Here is a 23,003-nt window from a genome sequence, read left to right as displayed (position 1 = left end):
CTATAATACTAAGACAATCATAAGATATTAGCTCACATTCAGCTTTACTTTAAAATCGATCTTACTCTGAATTTGAGTTGAAATCTTTTTCGTGTTTTTAATCTAGGAAGTGATATTCTAAATTCTAAACTAAACCTGCTTCTTGAAAACTGAGGTTTTTGTGGTTGTCAAAAGGGATGTGGGTGTAAAAGGAATACCATACATGTCTGTTCAATAGCAGTTCTTAAATGCCATTCACCAAGAGTTTAATTAAAGGCTAGATTTGAAACAGCCATTCAATAACTAATTTCAAACTGCAGCTTCATTTGACAGAGGGTAGTTGAAACCACGACGAATCAATTGACAAACAAAACAACAATCAGAAAAGACGATCATAATTTTTTAAAATCTCATTTTGTATACATATTTTTAGTCTATATTTAAAACTGACAGTCATGTGTATTAAATAGTAATAAAGTTTATTTTAGTGTGTTTTTGTGTAAAAAACATTATAAAAATCATCTGACTAGCGAACAACTACATATAACTTTTTTTTTTAATATACTGTGTATATCATTTACTTAACTAAAATAAAGCCAAAAAAAAATGTTGTGGGCCATACAAGTGCTCCCGTACTGCTTCTACAGGATTCAGCAGGTGTACACACACTACAGAATTTTCTTAGAGAAGCAATTGTTGCTGCACCTCAATCTGGAAAGATTTATAAAATTATTTCTAAACAATTTGCAATTAAACACAAGTAATAAATCACAAGTTGAAAGCATTTAAGACCCAGCACATTCACCTCAAGGTCAGATCATGCAATGCTCAGAGAAATACTAACAAATGAGCTGCATATCAGACCCTACAGTCCTTACCGAGCATGTTAAATGTTAAAGACAATGACATTACAAGACTGAACGAATATGATATGCCAGGAATCTGTCTAAAAACAACATGGCATCACGAGTGAGGTTTTAAAAAACTGCATCTGATCAAACCACAATGCTTCTGGAACAATGTCCTATACAGAAAAGTGCAAAGTGGAATTGTTTGGATTTAATGCACAGCATGTCTGGTGAAAACCTAACTAGACACCCCATACCTAGATAGGCCACCTGTCTGACAGCAAAGCTTGGTTGAAATTAAGTCATGAAACAGGACAGTGATCCAATCACACCAGTAAATCTACATCAGAATGGGTGAAAAACAAAAGAATGTTTTGGAATGGCCTTGTAAAAATGCAGACATCAACCAAACTGAAATTTTGTGGCAGGACCGTAGCATGCATAAGTGCATGCCTAAAAAAAGAAAAGTGGGTCAAAATTCTTTCACGATATGAGAAACTGATAAAGTTATTCAGGAAGCATTTATTTCAAAGTTATTGCTGCTAAATGTGGATCTGCAAGCTATTGAGTCATAGGGGTATTTAAAATTGTCCACATGTTTTATTGTCTTCATTTTTGTTAAACAAATAATGACAGTGAAAATGTTATATGTTGTTTGTCTTAGGCTGTACTTTGCCTAATACTTAAACCATGTATCTATCAAATGATTTTTATTGACACATAGAATTAAAAGAGGGGATACAAACTTTTGAACATGACTGTAACCATCAAAGGATCATTTATGACTTAATTTAAATTCAACGATTCATAATCCCCTGTGCACACAGGCTGAGGTGGTTAAGTTAAATAGAAAATAACTATAAGGCTGTGTGGACACTGTGCTGCCTTCTGGCCATGCAAAGAGAAACAAAGTTGTTTCGTCTTGTTTTTCTCCTGCATGGTTTACTTATGCTATCCTGCATGTCTAGACATGGATAACTGTGAGTAAGACATCGTCATCACCACATCAGGATTAGATTTACTCCATGCTCACTATTATAATATACTCAGCTTTTCTGTTACATTTTTTAACCACAAGAGACATAAATACAGAACACAGCATTTACGAACCTTTGCTGAGAAACATGGAAAATACACAACAAAGAGGAGGAGTTCTGTAAATCATGAGAAGGCAGTCATTAAGGAAGGACAGCTACGGAAATAGCCACTTTGGACCCTGATTACACCCGTAATAGCTTCATTCAGGATGGAAAACATCCATTTCTTTGACCACATGATGGATCTATCCAATGCATTGCATAAACCACACATTAACAGCTCATTATAGGCATGGAGATGCTTTCCTCTGTGTTGCAGGCCAGACTAGAAGCTGAAGTAAGCAGGAAGTCAAAATATTAAGTGCAAATATGGGCGTTTCCTTTGGATGAAGAATTAGGTTTAACCTTCAGGCACATGACAGCTCACACAAGATTTATTCTTTCCTTTGATGTTAAGTTCTTCATATATATCTCATATGTAAAATTGCTCCCAACAGTCATAGGTTTTTGAAGATTTAACAATATATATGCTTTTAGAGTATTTATTCTAGTTTCCTGGTGGTGAGTTCAGAAGTACAGTTTCACTTTTGCTGCTACATGCTTTTTGCAAATTTAGCTTTTAGTTACTGAGTTGGCGGCACGGTGGTGTAGTGGTTAGCACTGTCGCCTTGTACCTCCAGGGTCGGGTTTGATTCCTGGCCAGGTTCGATTTCAATCTCTGTGTGCATGAAGTTTGCATGTTCTCCCCGTGCTTGGTGAGTTTCTTCTGGTTAACTCCCACAGTTCAAAGACATGCAGATTAGGCATTCCCAATTTGCCCGTAGTGTGTAAGAGTGTATGTGTGTGTGCCCTGATATGGATTGGCACCCTGTCCAGGGTGTACCACACCTTATGCCCTAAGTTTCCTGGGATAGGCTCCAGGCCCCCGTGACCCTGAATACAGGATAAGGAAATATTGCGGTATAGACGATGAGTAAGTGAGTGAGTGAGTTACTGAGTAATATGATAGGTGATGAATAATACAGTAGTCCAAAATTTATGAGGTTATACAGAAAACAATAATGAATAAAAGAAATGAATAAAAGACACCACAAACTCATCACAATAGTTAACCATATTCTTTTTATTTACAAAGCAAACTACATAGAAAACCAAATGAATATTTACAGATATTCCTATATACACTATACATTCATATAATATTAGACTGAAATTTCCACTTTTGTACAGAAGACATAGATATAATCCAAGTGGCTATGTGCAGTGCCCTTTTGTTAAAACAAAAAAAGTCACTAGTTTCCATTTCACATATGTATATACATACATATACATATACTCCTGAGTAATGTTTTTTGCAGGAACGTCATTTGTCTCTACTTTTTCTTTACAGACTGTTTTCAGGACTTTTTCAGAACCCAGTTCCTGTTGTTACCATGACTTGTCACCATGACTTCCTCATTCATACATGAACTCAGACAACTACTGTACTTAGCAATTCATAATCCAGTACAGGTCTTTACCTAGAATGAAGAACGAAACATTGCATGGAGCTAGGTAGGTCTTAAGAGGCAACAAGAATGTGTATACCTTTAAGATTAAGCTGCTAGAATTCAGAGCCAGACTTTGTCACTGTGAGTCTACTACTGACCATTTTCAAAAAACAGCATTGTGTGATTTAGATGCAATTTTCATTGTCTGGAGGTAATAGAAGAGATTTTGGTTCCAGGCTCACACCACTTGCCACAACCTCCCTAACAGGCACATAAAGTTTTCCTCCACCAAGGCTCTGTGATACAAAAGAGACAGACATAACAGTAATTCATCAGGAAATTTATCACTTCTTTCTTCAAAAATTAGGTGTTTATCTGTACCACTTTAAATAGGTTACCTTTGATAGCCCGTCACTAGTACTGTTAAGCATATCCTTGAAAAACAGGGATGGTTCAGGAATCTTTGGAAGAATGATGTCCTTGTTTCTGTTGAGACATTAATATAATAATAAACATTTGCAGCAAATATTTTTTTTATCAGAAATGTCTAGAAAAAGTGTGGTTACTCAAAAACTAGAAATACTGTTACTTTTCCACCATACTAAGAAGTGATCAAAATGATATATAAATCATGAAGTACCACTTATTTTTAAAATAAAAATAGGAAAAATCAATAATGATAGTTACCTCCTAAACAGCACTATAGCTGCAATGAGACAGCAGCACACTATTAAAGGGGTAATGATTATAGCCACTTTAAATGCCAAATTTGGGTCACTATCCATACCTAGAGAAAAAATGATTTGCTTATCACTTAACAAGTTATAGTAATCAAAATATATTATCTGATTGAATACAAAGTAGACTGATGATCAACATATTTAAATTAAAAGCATAATTTCCAGCTAAGTACAATATGTAAGTTAAACAAAAATAAATAATGGTAAATAATGGTTACAATTGGTGTGCCCATGCTTATGTTAAACCCTTATATATTTAACAATTATTCATGTATTCATTTGAGCATATGAAAGTCTTAATGTAAAGCCCAAATATAGCAAGTCAAACAGTCAATTGGGATTTTGACATTGATTACCAGATCATTGTTTTAGCAGTGGCTTAAGTAGAATCAAAATGTAGAGTTACAATACCATAATCCACAGGTTCACTCAGGTCACTCGTAATGTCCAGGTCACTGCCACAATTGGAGTATAAGACCAGTCCTTGAACTGTGTACTTGCAAGCTGTGTCGTATTGCACACTTGTTGAGCCGTTTTCATTTTCCACAACTTCATTCTGGACAGAAGTAAACCAACATTGTCGTGAAGCTTTGCTGTGTCAAATTTGTTGCCAAATTTTTATATATAAATTACAGCTTAGTTATCTTTGCTATTGATTCTAGAGTATTTTATTCAGCAATTATTACTATAAATTTTGAAGTAGAACAATCTGGGGAGGTATGTGGTTTAATAGCCTTAAAATGCATTCAATGATCACTTTATTGGGAACACCTGTACACCCTCACATTCATGCAATTATCTGATTGGTCAATCACATGGCAGCAGAGTGTTGTTCGTGAAGGAGATCATGGGTTTCTAAAATTTTTAAAACAGCCCATCTTGCACAACCATGTCAAGTCATATACAGTAGATCACATTAATGCAAACTTTAACTAAAGGTCTTGACCTGCATTTGAATGATTGTATGCATTGGCTGCTGCCACAGTGTGTATGGGTGTTCAGTGCAATACCATAATGGATGTCAAGTATCATGAAGATTATTTATCTATCAACATAATTAAGGGCAGGATTTCCACTTAATTAAAATATGTCAAATATAAAAAAAATTAAATAGAATAAAGTTCATTACAAACTTATGTCACATATGTCACCAATATCTCACCTTTTCATTGCATTTGGTGTACATAAACTTATATTTCAAACATTGTTTTGGTATAAAATCTAGGTGGCTGGCTTGAAAACGGAGATGGTCCCCTTCCTGCATGATTTTAATGTTGGGTTTAGGTAGTTTCACTGCTGTATAAAAAGAAAATAGTCAGTGGAAAATTTGGGAAAATGTGACAATTTTAATATTTGACCCAAAAAAATTTATTTAAAAAAAATAACAAAATTTTCATTAAGTAATGAACATCCAAAACGCACTGATCAGCCATAACATTATGATCACCCACCAAATATTGAGTATGTCCCCCCCTTTTTGCCACCAAAACAGTAATGGTCTGTGTGTTCTGACACCTTTCTATTGGAACCAGCATTGACTTTTTCAGCAATTTGAGCTACAGTATCTCTTCTATTGGATCATACTGCATGGGCCAGTCTTCACTCCCTACGCGCATCAGTGAGCCTTGGCTACCCATGATCCTGTCGTCGGTTTAGGGGTTTTCCTTCCTTGGAAAACTTTTGGTATGTCCTGATCATCACAGACTGGGAATCGCACAAGAGCTGCAGGTTTGGAGTTGCTCTGATCCTTTTATCTAGCCATCACAATTTGGAACTTGTTAAAGTCACTCATATTCTCACACTTGCCAATTTTGTTCTGCATCCAACACATCAACTTCAGAGAATAAATGTTAATTTTCTGCTTAATATGTCCCGCCCACTTCTAGGTACAATTCCAAGTACTTCCAGGTAATGAGATATTGTTGATTATTGGTGTTGGTTATTATTATTATTATTGGTTTTACCTACTTAATATTAGGCAGGTGGTCATGATGTTATGGCTGATCTGTGTATATATCTATATATGAACAGTATATACTGTACATAATAAATGTTACAAGGATATTAAGACAATGTAGTTATACATTATGAATAACTGACAAATTTTGAAAAAAGAAAAAAAGAAAAAATACAGAAATAAATTCTCTACCTGAGTTATATATGGCTATCATAAATTTGTTGTTAATCTGGAAATTTTCTTCAGTTCCCCTGATGACAAAGTAAAAGTCTGCATGAAGATTAAGATTGTCATCATGCAGGTGACAGCCTGTCTTCATGTTTCCATTCATAATATATGACTTACAAGGCTTTAAGCTTTCTTGGGGTTTTTTCTTCTCCCTAGGAGAAAATGTGTGGATTAGCGCATTATTTTAGTCAATCAATTTCTATACCATTAATCATGTACATGGTTGTAGGAAGCGGGAAGCCTGGAGTCTACCCCAGAAGACTTTGGGCAAGAGTCGGGGTTATTCATCAAAAAGCAACCATACACACAAACTCCCGCAATACGGGCAATTAGGGAACACCAATTAGCCTTATCTGCATGTCTTTGTACTGTGGGAGGAAACTGGAGTACCCAAAAGAAACCCTCCAAGCATAGGGAGAACATGCAAACTCCATGCACAGAGACCCCATGCAGGAATCAAACCCTCGATCTTGGAGGTGCGAGGCCACAGTGCTAACCACTACACCACCATTCACTAGGCCATGAACAATCAGGGGAAACAAACAAACAAACAAACAAAACACAAAATCTGTGCTGCCAGGAATAAATAAAGTAAAGAAAAAAGTACCAGATCTCACCTATAAAGCAGCTGAAGGTCAGGGGTATTTTTGACTATGCTCCATGTGCAGTTCATCTTTTTATTAGCATAATAACCACACCTAAAGTTCTCCACTAAGGCTATGACACAAGAAGACAGTGTATTTGCACTCAAGAAATTATAATTATGTAACTACGTTATATAATTAAGGCTGAATCTGTTCAATAATATTCCCACATCTTTCATCACTCATAATTAAACTTTGAAACATTTTAGCATTAGAGGTTTAGACAAGTTCAAATAGATAAACTATATAGTAATTATAAGAATTTGCTATTAATACATACAATTATTTTAAAATAAATAAACACATTATTATAATAAATGAGCATTAAAAATGATGCATTGTACACACTGTTTGTTGGGTACCTGGAGGTGGAGATAGATATTTGTACACTTCTTTGCTGGCATTTGTTTTTGCACAAAGCATAGGGTTTGTTGTTATTCCAACACATATTCCTTTTTCTTCATAAACAGGTCTTTCAACAGTCAATTTTTCTGTTCGACATTTATCGAAAGCAGGCTTTGTTGGAGGACAATTCTATTAAACAAAAAAAAATGTTCTTGTATAATAAAAATTTGGACAGAATGGATGGATCAAGAAGAGACAGCATTCATATATGTTTTTGTGGTGACATCGTAAAAGTGAAGCTGTGGCTCACCTCATGATATACTGCTACAGTGTAGTTCACTTTACATTTTTTGTCCAAGCCAGCAGGTTCCTTCCACCGTACCTGTACGTCCAAACTGTTTGTGCGCCATGACAGGCTAAAGTTTTCTGGTGGAGGCAATTCGCCTTTAATAAGAAAAACATTTGACAGTTAAATGAAGTTTTAATAAAGGTTTTACTGGAAAAAAAAACATAATGCATGTTGTGCAAGGTCTTTTTCTTTTCTTTTCTTTTTTTTTTATCATGGCCTGAACTTTGCAACTGGTGGCATTATCAAGTTACCATTATGTCTCCGATGACGAGACATGCTTGGAATTATAATGATTACATTACATATACCATGTTGTAAGAAAAACAGAGCTTAAGAATAAGAACAAGAAAAGCCTGTTGAACTACACAACTACAGACGACTGAACTACAGTTAAACAGCTCAAGCTGATCTAACTCAAAGCGTACATAAACATGTCTGTCTGTCTGTCTGTCTTTCTAAATTCTTTTATGCATATTCCACATAACTATCTTATGCTTAGATTAAAAAAAAATTATGTTAACTTAACATGAAGTTTTGTTTTTATCCTATCTCCTGAAATTGATCTTGTTAATTGTTTAACATTTTATGAAATTTTAGTCTAATTCTGTGAGGCTTATCTACATACATGACTACACCCTTAATGAAAAAAAAAAGGCTTTTTCGTTCTTTACAGGTTCTCACAGAGTTACAAATGTAACCTTTTAAATGAGTGTACTATTATATGCTAGTTAAATGATACAATGTAAATGAATTAGAGTATAGGACTAGATTTACCCTATTGAATTTGGATACATTGTATTTTTTTTAGTTTGATGATTAAATGAATTTTTGTTCGTTTGTTTGGTTGGTTGCTCAGTGAAGGTCTGCATGACCAGTTAGTTACAGGATTAACCACTGACCCTATGGTCACGGAGAATTTTCGGGAAGTTTACAGGATATACAGATTATCACACAGACCTCGGCTCTACTCCTCCCTTTCCCAGTTTTTTTGAAATCCCAAGCCTTCTCGCGCTAAACGTAAAAAAAGTCTAAACAAGACAAACAAATTACCTGAAAAACTATTAACTCCGGTTAAAATGAAGGACAAGCACGCGAGCAGCGCGGACGAATCCCGACACTGGGGGAACACCATATCTGCTCACTTCGAGGATTCCACAGATATAGTTTCCTCAAAAGCTCTTTAAAAAAAATAAAAAATAAAAATAAATCCCAGCTCTTCTCCTCGGAGAGGATGAGACACACCGTTAGAATCCGTTAGAAATCCACTCGATATGCCTGATTAAAGCGGTCTGATGAGATGGCACTTATCCACCCAGTGTGTCGTGCCTGGAATTGCTCTGAGTGCAGCTCGAATCTGCATCTCTGGCGTGTCGAGGCGAGAGGGCGGAGGAGCGGCTACTGTATTATACAGGTCTGTGGCGCAACAGCACGTACATCTGCCTCCCACCTCCTACACCGGCTGACGAGGAACTGCATGAAGAATGCGTTTTATTTCTGCACATGGAGGTTGTGTCACAGAAAGATTCGACGGGAAATTATGCATTTTTTTGTATTTATTACAGAATACTTGTATTAGCCAACCTGCGACGTGCTTGCGTCATTACTGTCGCCATTGTCACACCAAAGACTTCCCATTTAAGTCTTTAACTGGGCATTTTGTGGTTCTGACAAAACAGTAGTGGTAAAGGGAAGTGTGAATGTAAAGTCTCTAAAACTCCAAATGCTGGTCATGCCTGACATGTATATATACACACACACACACACATATATATATATATATATATATATATATATATATATACACACACACCTTATAACAACATTAGAGGCTACACCTTACTTTCTCATAAGTCAATAAATGACTGCTCAGCCAATATACACTGCACAAAGGCATTATGTATTACCTAATGCATTATTGTTCTTGTTAACATAGTGTGACTAAATTTATTCCACTTTACCGGCATCTACCTTTAGGATCCAGGTTCGATTCCCACTTCGGGTCTACGTGCATGAACTTTGCATGTTCTTCCCGTACTTGGTGTGTTTCCTCTGGGTACTCCGGTTTCCTCCCACAATTCAAAGATATGCAATTAAGCTAACTGCCATTTCCAAATTTCCCGAAGTGTGAATGAGAATGTGTGTGTGTGTGTGCTCTTAAATAAATTGGCACCCCATCCAGCATGTACCCAGCCTCAGGATAGGCTTCAGGACCCCGGTGACACAGTATATAGGGTAAAGCAGTATAGACGACAAGTAATATTTTCAGCATTTTATTAGTATATATCCATATAATGTGCATCTTAAGGGGGCACAGTGGCTTAGCGGTTAGCACTGCCGCCTTGCACCTCCAGGGTCCGGGTTCGGGTGCTTGGTGGGTTTTGGCTTGAATGATATATACTGTACCATCAAGCCAGGATCCATTGCTCCAAGCAGACGATACATTACCAAGGGCACCATCCTCTTGCACTTCATATGCACTCACAACCACACATTTACTTATACACTACAGAATCACTCGCCAACACATGCCTTTGCAATGTGGTGAAAATCTGAATATCCGGAGGGAACCCACCCATTTGCAAACTCCACATATGCAGTCGAGAGGTGAGGGTCAAACCTCCAACACATATATATATATATTTTAAAATAAATTTTTTTTACTCCATTTCCTTTGTCTCCTTTCCTCTTATCTTTTTAGTCACAACAAGCATTTTGATGTCCAACTGTCCTTGACATTTTGTGCACATTACAAATAAACTAGGGGGAAAACCTGTGGAACCAGTGAAAAACAACAAGGGGATACAATCTTTTGTTATACAGCCTAAACGTTTCCTGCAATAATTTCCTCTTATTTATATATGGCATCAACACAGTGTGCGCTCGTTCCCATTGTTGCTGAAAACACATTTTATTCTTTTACAGTAATAGCAAATAACACACAGACAAGAAATTACCTTATATTCATTAGAAAATAACAAAACTGTAACAAAACAGAGTAACAATACAGCGGTGTGAAGCTGTTGCTTTGTTCTTAATGAACAGACACATGTTCACATACAGTACTGTATGATACTGTATACAGTATAACAACAGCAGTTGTATAAATAGTCCAGTTTTTGAGATGATGATTTTCCTGAATGGAGTAAGATGAATACTTAAGATAGTAACTCCTGCTCAATCCAGCTTCCTGCACAGTATAGCAAATGAAAGACTGCGACACTGCTGCTGGCTTCCTTTCAAGAATTATTTCCCACAATGATAAAATCAGTGGAGACAATCGGTCCATTTGATTACCAGTTCAACAGGAACTGTGAAGATCACCAATAGACATGCAAGTTTTATACCGTGGATCATATATTTTGGTAAACGTAAGAAAAACTATTGTAACATAAATACAAAGCTGCTGTTTTGTCCATTGCTGAAAGTACTATACAAACTAAACTGAATTGAATCTCTTGAAACCATCCATATTAATGCTTCTTCAGGCTATGAATTTGTGTATTCAGACACAGTAGTCAAATTTTTAGCATGCAATCATAATGCATGTAAAATTGCTCATATTTAAAGTTTGGAGCCTATTCAAAGGACCTCAGGGGATCAGGCAGGGACACTCTGAATGGGGTGCCAACCCACTGGCAAAGGCACTCACCAATCATACACTATGAGCAATTCAGAAACAGAAATTAGCCAACAAGGCACATATTTGTATTGCTTAAGTAAACTTGTCCTAGACAACCAGTAAAGCATGTGGAAAACATGCAAATTCCACATACACAGGCCACAAGCAAGATTCAAACAACCAACCATGGAACCTGAGGAAACAGTGGTGTCTGCTGTCCCTTTATGCTTCACAGAGAGGACTTGTAGATGTTGACTAAAAAACTCAGTAAGGATTGTCAAGATTTTAGCGATTTTGAGCTACCAGGCACCACTAAGTAAATATTCTTCTAGCTCTTAATAATAATAACAATAACAACAACAATAATAATAATAATACATTTATAAAAGATGTAAGCATTAAAAGGAACATAAAGAAGGTCACACATGCAGCTTATTAAAATGAAGGTATTTTATTACATTCTTCAATATAATATAGTTGGAAATTTTTTCCCCGTTCCCTGTATCTGTTAATTCACTGTTTTAATTATTATTATTATTATTATTAATATTAATAATAATAATAATAATAATAATAATAATAATAATGACAATGTTCACAATAAAATCCTTTTGAACAGTTTTTAAAATCTGAAATGCACTTGGACTTTTAAATGTTCGCTGCAGCTACATATGTTGAAAACTTTTTATTTTGAGGGAACGTTATGGACAGCTAGTGCAAAATGAAGAGAGAAAAAAACTATTGCAATAACATGGCACTTAAAGGCTGACATTTAGGCAATTTTTAAAAAAAATCCAGAAGAGTGTGGAGCAGGAAGCTGAAAGTTTAGGTGTGCAGCAATTTGATTAAATTTAAGGAATTCAGAAGGTCCCATTAGCTGAAGCCACTGGATGTTCCACTGATGGCACGGAACACATGGAGTGAGTTCTGCAAGAGGGAACGCATCTCATCCTCTTCAAAGATCTACAAATTAAAAGTGATAAAAATTGTAATAATTAACAAAATATTCAAAAACTATCATTTCATATAATACAGTGCATAAAAAAACAAGAAATCCTTTTTTTGTGAAATGTAAAAGTACTCAGATATGCTGTGTCTACAATATTTTTTATCGGTCTACATGTTTCAAAAAATAGTATTAAATAAGGTTTGAATTTGAAAGAAAGGTTACCTAGCACTCAATCTACAGAGCGTGGCAGCAGAGAAGAAAAGCAGAAAGAGTTAGAAAACAGCATGTGAGGAGAAAAATCTTTTTTTTTCAGGGCAATTGATAAATGCATCATAAACATGCACAAACAAACACAAACACTGAACTGTAAAGTTAATCAGATAGCCTTCTTTGCTGGAGAACGTAGAGTGCAGTGCTCAAACATACTGGTTTGTTTATGCCCTTGGAATATGTGTTCTGGCATGACCTTCATACCTTGAAGCACACAAAGCTAGGAGGACTAGAAGAGCTGATTTCCAGCGCTTAATATTTACACTAACTGAATAGACTCTTGTGTAAAGTTGAAGGTAGATTAACTGTTGTTTAGTTTTTTTTAAATTCATTTGACATAACCTTTTCCTCATTTTGTAATGTGGAATGGACCGGGATAATAGGACATGACAATAGCCCATAATGCTGTTGCGGTGTCAGGGGAATAGCGTGCATAGTTCTTGTGATGGCATGAATAGCCACCCACATTACTGGTACAACCGATTGCCATCAGAAGTTACATAATGGAGGGGGCGAAGACCAACTGTGTGCAATTAAAGGATTGTGTGATCTTGATTAAAAATACACATATTTCTCGGGGCACCCAGATCTTTTTAGAGATCATACACAAACAGCATTAGGATCATGTGTTTGAACAAACAAGTTTTAGACATCTTTTTAAAAATTAATCATTATTCAGACAATCAACCAAGAGTCTAAGGGTAACACTAAAGGAGGTGAAGAGATCAAAATTCCACAAAACTGAGCTTTATGGGAAAAAGGGGAAAAAAATGGCATATGATAAAAAAAAGACTCATTGAAGACATGGAAAAACTTTCGCTGGTCTAATGAGTGTGTAAGAAAGCTTGAGACTGGGGTGGAGTTTCTGTATATTGTCTCACAATAACCTCATACTGCCAACAAATCTACACAGACGTATAGACAAAACCTAGAACCTAAATCTGTTGGAATGACTTATCAGCCCAAACCTTAATCGGACTAAGAATCAGTTGTAAGATTAAAAAATTGTGTAGTCTCAATCCAAAGTAACAAATCTTTTACCTGAAGAGTCAAAACCCTGAGTGTATTGTCACATGGCTTTAGTGAAGCCTTACTGCTCTTTCCTATCTTTTCTGTTTAGCGGTGACATGTCTGAACTTGGTATCATCCATAATGCCAGAAGATTTCTTAATTCTCAAGAAATCTAACTGGCAAGTTTCTGAGTCACGGAATTTCAAAAGAGATAACCTTAAAAAAAAAAAAATCCCCCATAAAAAGCACTCAAGAAGAAAGAAAAGGTCCTATAGAATACTGTGTAGCTAGTTTAAGACTCTGGATTGCGTAACTGTTGCATGTTTCCGATTTGAACCATTCTCGTATTCACAAGTCATGAGAATAGTGCCACTTGCTTCCTTAAATACAAAACACACATCCAAATCCTTAATGCACATTAAGTATATTAATGCCTGCCTAAATTAGATAACCCAACACATTTGTATATTTCTTTTTTTTTTCTGCCACCTTATAATTCACCATGATTGCTCTTACTTTTCAAGTTGGAGACATATTAACTTCAGTGTCAACAAACTGCAAACTGAAAAAATCTAAACTAGCCTTCCTATTATTTACATGAACAACAAAGATCGTTACATTAATAGGATGTTGGCACGACCCGAGACTAATGACTTATCCATAGATGACTTTAAGGACTTATTCTTTATAAAAACCTTCATGACCGTGCATGCAAATCTGTCTGAAAGGTTATCAGGAACAAACAACATAGGACATGAGAAAACATGTGCAACAAGATTATGATCAACAACTGTGATGTTTATCCCAGAGGTTCCCAGTCAATTTCTCATATATTTCTAAACAGTTTACTGTTCGGCTCAGCCACGGCTTCTAGCACAACTCTATTAAGTGCTCCTGAGTGCTAGGTTCATGAGTGCTGGAAGCCGGAGAGCAAAACAATGGACTATTTTGGTGTCCCTGTGGACTAGACTTAGGAAAAAATAGTTTACCTTTCTGTTAACATACTAAATGATGTTATGTAATCATGAAAGGGCATGTTAAAAAAGGTGCCCTCTTCACATAATGTTTCCCCATTTTACAGAAAATGCTTATTATAGAAATTCTTAATATTCCTAGTTGTCTCTAATCTAATCTAAGATAATCTAAAATACTCTAAGATAATCTAATCTAATCTAATCTAATCTAATGCATTTACTGTACAAGACAAACATAAAATACAAAAATTGCATGATGTAGGTTGTTAATACATTTACATTTAGGCATTTGGCAGACGCTCTTATCCAGAGCGACTTACATTTTTGAGAGTTAAGGGCCTTGCTCAAGGGCCCAACAGTGGCAACTTGGTGGTTGTGGGGTTTGAACCTGGGATCTTCCGAACCGTAGTCCAATGCCTTAACCACTGAGCTACCCCTGGCCCCCTTAATATTCATCATTCCATTCAGGCAAACAACAGACTATAAGAATCTATGGTTTTAAGGCAACAAATCACGCCCAGTCATTAAAAAATGCTTAAAGTTGTGTTTTGAATAATTTGGAGAGTTGCCAATGGGTAAATTACTAAGGCAATTTAAGAAAATTTACACGATGCTTAATATCTTTTATATTGACTAATAAAAGGTTTTGTCTGTGTGTCCTACCTGTTCATGAATAATATCAGACAGCTCCTTGACCATGCTTTTAAAGTTGCCCTTCAGTCCCTCGTGATACTCATACTGGTCCTCTTTGATGAGCCGCTCATTAATGTCTAAAGCCATACTGCATGCCTGAACAAAGCTCCTGGAAGAAGCACAACAGTCATGCCAAATACTGACAAGGAATTGAAACAGGAAAGAAGAGAATCACTGTGCTAAATATTGTTGGTTTGTAATTACATGGCTGTCTGCCATGAATACTGAAATGGTATCTAATGCAAACAAATACAAACACAACAAAATCAGCTGTCAGTCATTAGAGTATGACGTAAATTGATCTTAAAAAATGCTGAAGATATAATGATACAAAATAGAAATTGCATTTAATGAGCAGGAGCTGAATGTAGTTTCTTCTCATTAATGAGCAATTTCTCATAGGTGAAACCACATTTATCTGGAAAAAACAAAAAAAAAAGTTTTGTCTGTACACTGGTTAGAACTTGCTCTTCCAATGATATCTTGCCTGAAGTTTAATCTGCACTATAAGTGAAATCAAAATGTTGCGTAAAAGCGATGTTGTGGACAGTTAGATTTAAAATCTACTTTAAAATAAGCTACTAATGTAAACAAACACCTGCACTAAAAGATATTAATTAGGAAAGTTAAACCTAAATGAAATATTTTTAGTGATGTAAGTGAATTGTAAAGTGCTGGAGTCGTTTTAAGACAAAACTCAATCTTTATCCGATCTACTTTTTTGATTTCTCATCTGTGATGTACTCTCTGATTACTGAACAGGAAGTGCAATTGGCTGATGACGAAAGAAGTACAACTTAGCGTATACAAACCTTACAAAATTCCAAAAAAGAGTGCTATAAGACAGAATAACAAAATAAACAGCTTCATTAATCAATAGATTACAAACCTGAATATATCCTTGAGCTCTTTCACTTTTTTATTAGATTGGCCAGACTTGGAATCGTCCAGGAAAGCTCTAGCATATGCCATGGGACCAGCATTGACCTAAATCCCAAAAACAAACAAATAAAAAACCCAACCATGAATCATCTTGTGCAATACTCCACTGCCTAGGGGTTTCAGGCAGCTGTAATCCACAGTGTTCTAGTGGATAACTACAGTATGAATGGACAAAGATAAAGTGCACAATGTTTTATTGTAGCGTTTCAGGACCTGCACACTGACACAGCCCTGAAGTTTTAGCTGCAGCTGGATCATGTCCACTTCCTGGTTGGAGCAGAGTTTGTTGAGCTCAGTGCTGCGGTCTCGCATCTCATCAATGGCCACATCAATGGGTTTCAGCTCCAAGTGCTTCTCTCCAACCACCTCTATCCTCTTCTTTACATAGGGGAAAGTGTTTGCCGCTGTAGATATGTTTACACAATGGATACAAGTCAGACACATACTATTAATAGGAATTGAAACTATAATAAATAAAAAAAACACTATGTCATAGGTTGTGCTTACAATACCGCAATTAATCATGTAATCTGTCATAAATAGCAAACTGTAGTAAACCTGACAGACAGGAGGCAAATAGACCAAACAACACATCAACACAGGAGTCAGTTATAAAAAAGTTAATTTTCTCTATACATCACATTATGCTGCGCACCTGTTGTTATAATTAGAGTTGATACAACGGCAATCAACCGTAACCAAAAGATTTAAACAAAAGCTATGTTCTACATGACTTGTCACACTAAATAAACAGCATGAACATGGAATATGAAAGTGACAGTTTAAGTTTTTAGGAGTCACTATTCATTTTACAGTACAAGCATTATACAAGCACAAATACAACATTGTATACCAAGATAGATATCTAGTACTAATTTCTTTTTGATGCATTATGATCTCTACTGAAAGATAAAAGAAATGTTAAATGTCATGATCAGACTTTTACACAGGCTTATACATGAATGTCAGGGAAAACATCAATAGTGAAAAAAATAATTTGATAAAATAAACTATCGTAGGGTTCAAATTCCTAAGATTACATGTACTATTTTAAATATATATATTTGGGTATATGAAGACATTTAGAGATTAAACATTTTAGAGTGACAAAGACGTAGCTAACTATAAATGCAACATATGTCACAACATACTTTTATGCATTTTCTCACATTATTTCCTTCCCAGTTGATATTTACAGAGCTGTAAAAAATTATTTCCCTCCTGATTTTATTTATTTATGTTTTGCATATTTGTCACACTTAAATAATGGAGATCATTAAACAAATTGCAATACTACGCAAAGATCACTCGAGTAAATACAAAATGCACTCCCCCAAATCAATTTCACTTTCCACACCCAGGCCTGTTTACTGCCAGACCCACTGTTGACCCAAGAAATCACTCAAGCTCATGAGCACTCGGGTTATGCAGCAGGATAATAATCTGCAACTCAAAAAAAAAAAAACCAGAATTAAGGACTTGCAGGAGCCTAATCTAAGCCCGGACTTAAATGTGATTGAGATGAACTTAAACAGGCCATTCATGCTCGAAAACACTTCTGCAAAGAAAAGTGCACCAAAATTCCTCCACAGTAATGTAAAAGACTCACTGCCAGTTGTTGCCTTAAAGAGTGGCATAACTGGTTATTAGGTTTGGGGACAAAATAACTTTTTCAAATAGGGCCAGGCAGGTTTGGACAGGTTTTTTCCTTGATAAATGAAATCATTTTTAAAACTCCATTTTGTATTTACTTGTAAAATACAAATTAGTTTAAAGATTTGAAACATGTAAGTGTGACAAATATGCAATAAATCAATCAACCAATAAATAAACAAATATCAGCACTGTAGCTGAATTTTACATTTTCATGAAACAATTCCCAATATGTAAGTTAACCAGGAACAATTTACACTGAATCTGAACTGACATTATATTTAATGTTTACATGAAATACCATATAAAAATGTTCTAGTGTAATATTTCAATATTTGAAATTTAGACACAGGCAATGTGTGGTTACAATTAAGCAATTACAAGTAGCCTAATACCGTTTTTAGTTTATAGGCTGGTTTTGTCACCTGACATGCTCTCAGATGTCTCTGATATTACTCGTGTGCATCCTTTCCCACATAAACCCTCGTACCGGGATATCCCAGTGACAGAGAATACAGAGCCTATGTACTTACTCGTAAGAATTGTTCTTCTTTTGCACTGCTCTTCCACCCCACCATGTTTCTTCCCTGTAAGTGTGTAGGGTGTTTCGAAAACAAAGCGGTTGATGTTGTGACACTTTTCAAAGTCTGTTGTTCTCTCTGTCAGTTCTTTCTCATCGAAGTAAGGCTTGACAAATGTGACCTGAACATAAGCAAACTTTGGGTCCAGGTCTTTCTGATTCACCTGTGGATTAAATGCAAAGTGCATTAAATACTCTATTCATACACACACAGAATATGTATTAAATATAAACAATATAAGCTTTAAACAATGTACAACAAGCATAGGCTGACAAAAAATTACATTATGTATGTTTAATTATATGTTAAATAACTATATATTGAGTCTACAGATTATTATTCTGTTCGCCATCTAAAAGCATATTATTCAGTAATTACAGGGAAAATAATAAGAAAGAAATCTTGATCTTGTAGTTGAGAGTGATAAAGTCAGGACTAGAGTTTGGCTTTTAGGTATTTAGGGTATAATAAAATTGAGGAATAATTTATTATAGTCCTGGGAAAGTTTTACAAATAAAGCACTGAGAGTACTGAAAATTATTTCAGGACGAAATTATAACGCTTCACTGGTCTTTTATGGTTTTGCATAACAAAACCATTAAACATGAACCAGTTTTCTTTCATTGGCCGACTCAAACCTTAAGGTACCTTATTGGAGTCCTGGATAATCTTGACGTTCTCTGCTCCAAACTTGTCCCCGTATAAGCTGAGCAACCGATGAGAAATTTCTGACAGACCTGTGAGCTTTGGCTCTTTGTAGATGTATTCTTTTCCATCCTCCTCTTCAAAGAATCCCTAACAGGGGAAATAATATTGTGCAGTTGTGCTTAATAAAATGGCCATCGATTGCATGGGTCATGCGTACACATTATATACTGTGGTGCAGTATGGTAATAAGTATTTAATAAAGATGGCAAATGTAGACAGATGACTTGAGCGGCATGCTATCATTCTAAAGTGTGGGGTAAGGAGGAAACTATCCCTGATATGAGTCATCATGACTGATGAGCTTGATAAAATGATAAACCTAAAAGATAAGCACATGCAGTTCTGAATATTCATGATGAAACAATACAGTGGAACAAAAGTTCATGTGTGGCTTTTATGTAGGTATTGATCTCTGGGTTTGTAATACACACTGTGCAAGTGGCATCAAATATGATTATGAATATGTTTTTAGGATCAACATCATCAAAGTGGCAACTGGAGGACAAAGTGCAGTCCTCCAGAGATTAAACAGTACAGCTGCAGAAACAGACATTGTAATATGAAACCTTCCATGAGAAGATGTTAAGTGCAGGAAGTACACATGCCCTAATAATGTAAATCTACTGGAAATCTACATTGCATATAGTCATTGCCTGCTCATTAAAAACTACAATCAGGTCCATAAATATTTGGACACCAACAGTTTTCAGCATTTTGTTCACAATCATAGTTGATCTGAAATCAAGCAATCAAGTGTAGACTTTTAGCTTTTATTCATTTTAATTATTAATAAAATTTTGAAACCATGTCCTTTTTTTATATAGTGTCATTTTCACTGTATTTTCCAAAGTAAAACTGACAAACTTACATAATTAGGGATTATTTGCAACTTGGTGGACTGCGGGAGGTCTGGGACCCATAGACATTACCAAATGAAGAGTGTCCTTTTTTTAGATTCAGGCCGTGCCAGACTGTAACTGCTTTAAGGTACTTCTTCTTTGTGCGTCTTTCTGCCATCAGTTTTGTCTGATAGAAACTTGGTTACTTAAAAACATTCCACTTATAGTCTCTTGTAATATGTTTTGTAATACATACATGGCCGTGCCATACTGTACCACCCCCTCCACCATGTTTGACAGACTATGTGGTATGCTTCATGCTAAAATCTTTTCTTTTCTGTTAAAGGGAAATCTTTTACCTGCCCCTAAAATCGTGTTCCAGAACTAGACAGACTTTTTCAGATATGGGATACCTCGGCATACGAATGCCCCGTCTTAGGAATTTTTAGCTTAAGAACAAAAAATTTTTAAGAAATTTACCTTGGCACACAAAGCATTTTCGGCATGCGAGCGAAAGAGGCGAGCTTGTGCTTATAAATTGTGTTCATAAATTGGCAATACGTCTGGGAGCCATTCAGAACTTATCTGCGTTAGTAAAAAACTAAGCAAAGTGAGTTTATGCGAGTGCACTTTTTGTGGATTATAAGAGTAGGAAGAAAAAAAGGTAGCCACATAGCCACTGGTTTAAGTAAGATTTAATGTCTGTTTATTTCCTATTTTACTTAATTTACATGTATTTTATAAATGTTTTGATTGTTTTTTTTACATGTAAAAATATAACTATAGTGTTGGAAATTGGTAATATTGTTAATATTTTTGGGTGGTTGAAAAAAATACTCATCTACATTATTTCTTTTGGGAAAATGTGTTTTGCAATATAATATTTCGCCATAAAAACTCAACTGGGATGGATTAAATACCACTCTGCAAGGTCTAACCTGGCCTTTCTGTTCTTGGTTGTTCTTCGGTTTCGTATCTTAAAGTAAACTCTTTGCACATGCTATACAATTAGTAATTTTTTATCCAGGTTGTTCCAGGTCTTTTAATGTTTCTTCTTTTTAAAATGTAACAAATTGCTAAATTCGCCAGTCCAAGTGTCTGCTATCTCTCTGATAGTTAGCCATTTGGACTACATATTGAGTGTTCCTATAAACAACCCATGCAAGTTAAATACTTTATATTAACTGCAGACATTTTATCTGCTTCATTTGTAATAAAATTGTAAATTCTGAACAGTATGCAACATTTTTGGCAAACTATTTAAATTAACGCTAATTGATTACTTCATTTCAATTTAAATCCACGGTGATGGTGTAAAGAGACAAATTATGAAGGAAAATGATGTCTGTATTTACCCACCTGCCCATAGAAAGCCACTCTAAAGTAGGTACCCAGCAAACGGCGACCCGTCTGCATAACCTCTAAGATCTTAGAATATGCCCTCTGTAGGGTGTCATACAACCGTCTTAGCTTCTGCAAAACAGAAATGACAGAAATGAAATAGGTAAAATAAAATTAGTCTGCAAGTGTACATAAGAAAAAATTACTTAGGTGATGCTACAACAAGTAATGTGCAAAAGCCTTACACCACCCCACATTTCTTTACACCACATTCATTTGGTTATTATGGACAATGAGAGCCAAAAAAGTCCCTCAGGAAGCCTTGAGAAATATTTCTCAAGAGTACATCAAGGCACGACAAGGCATGGTCGTGATCCCGCATCCCCTGCTCCTATTTTTACAGCCTCAGCTTCCACAGTTCCTGGTTTGATTGTAAGTACAAGCTGCTGCCTGTAAAAAGTTAAGCATCCCCTATAGTTGGTTTCCTCTGGGTTCTCCAGTTTCCTGCCACCGCTCACATGCATGCAGGAAGTAAATTGCCTACACTGTCATCCCGATATGACATGTGTGTGTGTGTGCGTCCAGGGTGTATTTCACAGCTGCTCTTCCAAGGATAGGTCTTAGATCCACCAGGATTCTGACCATGACAAAGTGGTCAATAAATATGAATGATTGCAATGATTATGTCATAAAAAAATATTTTTCCCCAGATTGTTATGTGTAAGCTTCAGGGCAAGCTCATTCACTGTCTGTATTTATAGCTTACTAAGATTTAACAATATTTTGTGCTTGCTATACTTACCACAGTATCAGTGAGCTCAAAAGCACTCTGGTATTTAACCTTAAGTTTTACTACAATAAGTGAATTAAAATGGGTTAAGAGGACAAAGGTCATGTTGACATAAACTTGTCAAACTATATTTATGACACTGTATAAAGCATCCATATATGGAAACCCAGGCCTTGTTTATGACTACTTTTTATAAACACATTAAGAAGCAGCGCTGGTTAGATTTACAGAAGCAATCTTGAGAAAATGTGTGGATTTCTTCTTGAATGTCATTTGAGGTCATGGTGCAATGGACTAAAAATGCTAACAGGAGGGTTAGATTTCTATTTTGGCTGCAAATGTTTTTTTCAATTAAAAGGTAAATCCAAACATTCAACATAACATGCCTGACATTATATCCATATAACCACAAATTAGGAGTTCCCCATGTGCATCAGTGAGCCTTGGCCACCCATGACCCTGTCAACACTTCACTGATTTTCCTTCCTTGGATCACTTTTGGCAGGTAATAATCACTGCAGACCAGGAACATCACACAAGAGCTGCAGTTTTGAAGTTGCTCTGACTCCCCTAGCCTTCACAATTTGGCCCTTGTTAAAACCACTTAAATCCCTACGCTTGCCCCTTTTTTTGCTTCCGACAAATAAACTTTAGAAAAAACTGTAAGAAAAAGAAAAAAACTATAGCTCTTGTAAGATGTTTCCAGGCTGAAGTGCCCAGGACATAGCAAAAGTGATCCAAGGAAGGAAAACTGATATACTGGCGCCGGTGATGGCTGGCGAAGGCTCTCTGATGCACATGTGGAGTGAAGCCTGGCCCATTCAATAAAAGAGCAACTGTAGGTTAGTTTAAGGATACATCAGGGTAGTCTATTACCCTGTCTACCATGTAAACTGAATATAAATGTTTATAAAAGGTATGCCATGTAAGGTTATAAAATGCAGGCAAAATGCAGGCCAATTGTGCAAGTTGTCCCACTTAAAAAGATGAGAGAGGGCTGTAATTTTCATCATAGA

At 35.9% G+C, this 23,003-nt stretch overlaps 2 protein-coding genes across 4 annotated transcripts in view; both read right to left on the bottom strand.

Moving 5' to 3' along the window:
• Positions 1 to 2,967: 2,967 nt before the first annotated feature.
• LOC128532882 (granulocyte-macrophage colony-stimulating factor receptor subunit alpha-like) lies at positions 2,968 to 9,050 on the bottom strand. Of its 2 annotated transcripts, none has more exons than XM_053507117.1 (10): positions 8,668 to 9,050; positions 7,579 to 7,712; positions 7,286 to 7,457; positions 6,897 to 6,996; positions 6,244 to 6,431; positions 5,257 to 5,387; positions 4,506 to 4,650; positions 4,042 to 4,141; positions 3,753 to 3,840; positions 2,968 to 3,650 (listed from the first exon to the last, which is right to left on the bottom strand). In XM_053507117.1, exons 1-10 carry the CDS (start codon positions 8,747 to 8,749, stop codon positions 3,540 to 3,542), a joined length of 1,251 nt encoding a protein of 416 aa, XP_053363092.1. In that variant the 5' UTR covers positions 8,750 to 9,050; the 3' UTR covers positions 2,968 to 3,539. The 2 variants fall into 2 exon arrangements, with proteins under 2 accessions (XP_053363092.1, XP_053363021.1); XM_053507046.1 differs by having other exon boundaries at positions 5,257 to 5,390; positions 8,668 to 9,049.
• A 2,976-nt stretch (positions 9,051 to 12,026) lies between these two features.
• The window catches only part of dock11 (dedicator of cytokinesis 11), an 82,479-nt gene continuing 71,502 nt past the window's right edge, over positions 12,027 to 23,003 (bottom strand). For both annotated transcript variants that reach the window (XM_053515088.1, XM_053515168.1), the window contains 7 exons: positions 21,216 to 21,329; positions 18,958 to 19,104; positions 18,262 to 18,472; positions 16,289 to 16,479; positions 16,023 to 16,120; positions 15,104 to 15,242; positions 12,027 to 12,199 (listed from right to left, as the gene is read on the bottom strand). In XM_053515088.1, coding sequence (XP_053371063.1) covers positions 12,110 to 12,199; positions 15,104 to 15,242; positions 16,023 to 16,120; positions 16,289 to 16,479; positions 18,262 to 18,472; positions 18,958 to 19,104; positions 21,216 to 21,329 — 990 coding nt within the window. In that variant the 3' untranslated portion in view covers positions 12,027 to 12,109. The remainder of the gene's footprint in view (positions 12,200 to 15,103; positions 15,243 to 16,022; positions 16,121 to 16,288; positions 16,480 to 18,261; positions 18,473 to 18,957; positions 19,105 to 21,215; positions 21,330 to 23,003) is intronic.

The sequence above is a fragment of the Clarias gariepinus genome, chromosome 1, assembly GCF_024256425.1.
Source record: "Clarias gariepinus isolate MV-2021 ecotype Netherlands chromosome 1, CGAR_prim_01v2, whole genome shotgun sequence".
Taxonomy (NCBI): Eukaryota; Metazoa; Chordata; class Actinopteri; order Siluriformes; family Clariidae; genus Clarias; species Clarias gariepinus.
The sequence above is the reverse complement of the archived record's forward strand: the minus strand, read 5'-3'. Positions and strand labels throughout refer to the sequence as shown.